At 38.7% G+C, this 5,590-nt stretch overlaps 1 protein-coding gene across 1 annotated transcript in view; it reads left to right on the forward strand.

Annotated features, from left to right (window-relative positions):
- Window positions 1-5,590, forward strand: part of LOC122528108 (pikachurin-like) — a 112,076-nt gene that overhangs the window by 46,685 nt on the left and 59,801 nt on the right. The window contains exon 3 of the mRNA XM_043652855.1: window positions 2,442-2,643. Coding sequence (XP_043508790.1) covers window positions 2,442-2,643 — 202 coding nt within the window. The remainder of the gene's footprint in view (window positions 1-2,441; window positions 2,644-5,590) is intronic.

Consider the following 5,590-nt stretch of genomic DNA (forward strand, 5'->3'; position numbering starts at 1 on the left):
AAAAAAAAAAAAAAAAAAATGGACGAGCAAGTTTGATGATGGAACGGACGAACCAAGTTTGATAGTAAAAGCGGTTGAACAAATAAACGAACTTGTGCGAGTAAATTATAAGTTACCTGATTGTCTTTCGTCTCTTGAAAATTATAAAAAGAGAAGTCTATGGCTCGTGAACTACATCTTGTTAGTAATCGACTTATTAAGAATCGAATCTCAGAGTAGAAGAAATATCACCAGAAATTATATTCAAATCTGTTCAAATTTATTTTTAGTAGCTTTCGTTGTATCTGTACTGCTAAAATGTACTAATTTACTTAGGTAAGGTTTAGTTTAAAATTATTATTGTGATAAAACATCGTGAAAGTACAAACTAGAATAGGTAGTAATAAAGAAGAATTCGAGTAAACAACTTGTTAAAATATTATACAAAAATACTACCAAAAACTTTTTCCAAATTTTTTGCTTGTCCCGAGAACCTTTTGTAACACAGAAATGTGGTACAGAATAGGATAAAAAAGAAATTCAAGTAAACAACTTGAAAACTATATATAACTATGCAAAAATACATGAAAAACATTATCCAAATTTTTCGCTTCTGTCCCGGAAATATAGAAATATAGTAAAGTACAGGATAAGATAAAAGATGCATAGAAGATTTCTAATGAATAATTTGAAACAAACTTGTTAAAACACTGTGCGAAAATATTACAAAGAACAAACATCATCCAAATTTTTCACTTATTCTGGAAACCGCCGTACCGTGAAGAAATGTAATACAGAATAATAAAGATACACAGAAGAATTCCAGAATAACTTGAAAATGCTAGAAAAAAAGAAAGCGTCGTCCAAATTTTTCCAAACTTTTCACCATCTGTTGACGAGAACCAACCCAGAGGGGCACCAATCAAATAGAAACCAAACCGCACGAAATAAAAGCAATCAAAGAAATGGAACCGATGGAAGAAGGAAGAATTCGAGCAACTTGAAAACTCCGGCTGGCTCGCTCGCGGGACGGACGCGATACAGTCTGTCGAACAAATAACGCTTTGTTACGCCAACGGCCCGGAAGATCAAGAGGCGGTTATTCCATTTGGCCGGTGCGAGCGAAGCTCGCGAGTTTTTCCATTCGTGGTGTCTAGTTGATTTATAGCCGGCCTCGCGCTCTCGCGAGCAGCAATAAGCGTGGCGGTGGGTCCAGGTTTCTTCAGCGTACGCTACTGCGCATCCCGATAGCCGGCTTTAGGGCGGCCACGACGGTGAACGACGTTCCCTTAAGCTTCGCACGTCCCTGGAACTCTGGAACCCGATTCCCGGCTTTCTGTCCGTCCCGTTTCCGCTTCCAGCCGCCGGCGGAACGCGGGGCCATAACTCTTCGTTCCCTCGGACAGCGAGAAACAAGAAGGAACGCGAAAGACAACGATCCGGCACTGGTTCGCCACCGATCCGATCTTCGTCGATATACGGGCGCAATTAGTTCGAGCCGAGATAAGTGGATAACGAAACGCAGGCTTATGGCGCGAAACGGCCCCACGGCCTCGTTCGTGACGTGTCGGCGATTTATTTCCATTGAAAAATCGCCCTTTTGTCATGAAATATCGTTTGTTTTTTTTTTCTCTTTTTCCTTTTTTTTTTTTTACGAATTCTCGACAAATCGATTTTTTTTTTTTTTTTCTTTTTACAACTTTGTGTACACGCCGCGCGCGTTCCCGGAGTTGACAAGTCCCTTTATGTCGGGCTATGAGTCGCAACATTTGATAGATTTTTGGGAATTGCTGTTTGCGAGAGGGTGAAAGGATCCATTGTTTCTCTTGGCAATTGACAAGTTTTTGTTTTGTCGAGATACGAAATGCAGCGCGGGACAAAATTCAGTGATTTCAGGATTTTGACAATTTTTATTCCGTGAAAGAAACGAGTGACTTCTTCTCAATGTTTGTGTGTGTGTTTGTGTGCGCAACGTGGAAAATTCTTTCTCTCACTCTCCCGAAGATCAAACAAATTTTTTTCTTCTCGCATTCAGATGACGGTATAACTTTTGGAACACGAAATACGAGCGGAAAACTTCGAAACAAAGAGAGTCTTTCGAGCAAACCGCGTACGTTTGCGAGAATTCTGCGAAAGCCGGAAGCCAAATAGAAATTCGCCCCGACGTTTCGCATTGTTTTAAATATCGCGAGCTACGACACACAGTAGCCAAACACATTCGTCAGTCGCTACAGAAATACAGCTAATCCTCGCGGTAACAATTCACAAACGTGCGAACGATCGTTGCAAAATTAAGAACAAAAAGCGCCGGCAAGATCTTTCTCGCCGTTCTCTTCGCCAGAGAAGCAATTTGTCGAGCAATTTAACATGCGTCACGTGGCCGATGTGTAGTAGCAATAACGATAACGATAACGATAATGATAACAACGTTTCTATTTCTATCTCTAACTTTTTGCTCGCAGAGGCCGAAGTAAGATCGCCGCGGTTCACCGGATCCGGTTGGCTGGCGTTCCCTGCCCTGAAGGCTGCTTACAAGCACGTTCAATTAGAATTGGAATTTCGGCCGGAGGCCTGGGACGGTATACTGCTGCTAGCCGGCGAGAGGGACGATCTTCAGGGTGACTTCATGGCCTTGATTCTGCATCACGGCTTCATCGAGTTCAGGTAACGACGTTACTTTGTTAATCGCGCGGCGAAACGTACGTAAATAGTTTAGGTTAAGGCGGAGAATCCGAGATCCAGCTCCAGTGTCTCGACTGGATCGAGCCTTTTAACGCGATTGGCGGTCGACGGGAAAAGAGAATTGGAAGAAGCGGTTTAAGACGATAATTGGTAATTTCCGGGATTTCTTTTCACCGGGCGGAATGCGGTGGATCCGTCGTCGGGCGCTTCAAGGGGAATATTCATTTAGAAGTACGGAGATTCAAGGTTTACAGGGGTGAACTTGAGGGGATTTTCGGAGTGCTTTGGGGAGTTACGTGGGGATTAAAGTCGGGAAATTTCGGGAAAATTATTAATTTAGGACCAGGCAAGTTATCGTAATCTGCATTTAAAATTTTTGGATTAGAAGGAAGGATCATCGACAGCTTACACGACACACTATTTTCATACGATAAACATATCGTCCAAAAATCCACAAGGTCTATCATTAATTTTACAATGTTGCTTCGATATCAAACTACATTATCAAACCGACAAGTTTTTGTAGTATAAGTTTAACTCTACACTCTTAATTTTTAGATTAGAAGGAAGGATCATCGACAGCTTACACGACACACTATTTTCATACGATAAACATATCGTCCAAAAATCCACAAGGTCTATCATTAATTTTACAATGTTGCTTCGATATCAAACTACATTATCAAACCGACAAGTTTTTGTAGTATAAGTTTAACTCTACACTCTTAATATTTAGATTAGAAGGAAAGATCATTGACAACTTATACACCACACTATTTTCATGCGTTAAACATATCGTTTAAAAATCCATAAAGTCTATCGTTAATTTTATAATGTTCTTTACTATCAAACGAATTTTTGTACATTGTGTATTTTGTATATTTTGTATATTTATATTTGCACTATGTATGTATATAAAATTTATATATTATATATATATATATATATATATACATTATATACATTATATATTTTGTATATTTTATATATTATGCACAATACCAAAAATATATGAAGTTATATATCTAAGACGCGCGCAATACGTAAAAAAAATGCAACAAAATATTCAAAGCGCGACACTCGTTAAAATAATCATATCGAATCTTCACTTAAGTTCTATATCTTCAACTACAAGATACATGAAAACATGAATCCTCGATGTGGAATCTGAATCACGAACACGATGTCCTTGCTCCTCAGCCACCCTTGGTGCAAAAGTATGAATTTGCATAAGCATCCGCGACCTCCTGAAACCCCAGCCTCAATTCGAAAATATTAAATTTCACTCCGACAGACATTCACATTACGTCAACATCCGCGTAACCTGGAGTTATGCAATCGTAATTACCGATGCCGTGGCAAAAAAAAACAGCGCAAAAAAAAACTTACATCCACCGACGCTAAATAATCGATCGAACGAAGATCGGGGAAGAGGAAGAATCAGAGAAAAGGGAACTCGAAAGTAGACGAAATTTAATAAGCGAGAAAGGGCGAAATTTGACTGATAAGCGAGAGCTTATCGATGAGACCGGATCAGTTGGAAGGAACGGGCCTCTGTTTGCCGCAAACTGCGCAAACCTCGTGTTTCGCGCGTATCACCGTATTACGCCAACTTTCCGCAACTTCGCCGACGATATAATGGAAGTTTCCTTGGGAACCTCATTGCCCTATTAACGTGCGGGACGTCAAAGGATACGCTCGCGAAACCGCGATTTGCTTCAATCTACCGCGAAACGCGTTTGCTGTGCGGGCGCCGGAAACACGTGATCGATAAACTTCGATGAAACTCGACTCGAAGAAGCTCTCTCTCTCTCTCTCTCTCTCTCTTTCGTTGCGCGAACGGTTCATTTTCATCGACGTCGGGACGTCGACGAGGACACCCGCGGTGTCCTGTCGTGTGCACGCCACTCCTCGATCTCTGTTCGATCAAAGCCTGAATCCAGAAATACGTGAGAGATATTTTTGCGAATTTTTTTCGTAGGCAGTTGTTAAGCTACGAATTTCTCTCCGTTTGCAGAGTGAAACAATTTCAGAATGAAAGATTACACGGAAAACGCAAAGCAAATAATATGTAAAACACGGTGCTTTTTACAATCTACAATATATAGGGTGGCCACTGAAAAACTGAAAGATTCATAAAAAGAAAAGAATTTTAATTCATAAAAATTCACACATAATACTGAAAAAAAATCCATTAATTATATTTCCAAATAAAATAATAAAAAACTAGAGAAACATGGAAAAACATTGAAAAATTGGAAAAAAAAATGTTATTTTTGTTTTATATCATCCAGTCTTTCAGAGAATGTATAATAGATATATTGATTTCTTTCTATAATAGATCTATTGATTTATAACACTTTTTTAATTTTCAAAAATACCAGCACGCATAGAAATAGCAGTTATTAAAGTCTCAGTGTTTTTGAGACACGTCTCGCCTTTATATTTGAATTTTTTCTTCCTTTAAATTGTTAGAAAATAACGTTAAACAATTTTCATTTAAATGACGTTGTTAAATAATTTCTTTAAATCGCTAGATTGTTAGAAAATGACGGAATTGTCTGTTTAATGGAGTTTTAAAGATGTAACGAAACAAATATCGTTAAACTGGACAGAAACGAAATCCAACTCGTGGACATAAATCTCAGATTTTAACATTTGAACATGTAAAATACGCGAGCGTGTTATATTTCTCTGATCTTTACGAACATCAAACACGAGTGTATTAATAGTTTCAATAATCTAGAATTATTATACGTCGGTATAAACTCTGTACAAGCAACTAACACCGATGTAAAAACTTAAAATCACATGTAAAGAAGGTGTTTCCCGTTTAAATCCTTCTTTTCTCTTTCTCCTCCCAAATTTCAAAACGAATCGTTTCGAATTCCCGGGAACGGGTGAGAACTTTCATCGTAAATAAAAAAAA

The sequence above is a fragment of the Frieseomelitta varia genome, unplaced genomic scaffold (genome assembly GCF_011392965.1).
Source record: "Frieseomelitta varia isolate USP_RPSP 00005682 unplaced genomic scaffold, Fvar_1.2 scaffold_245, whole genome shotgun sequence".
Classification (NCBI taxonomy): Eukaryota; Metazoa; Arthropoda; class Insecta; order Hymenoptera; family Apidae; genus Frieseomelitta; species Frieseomelitta varia.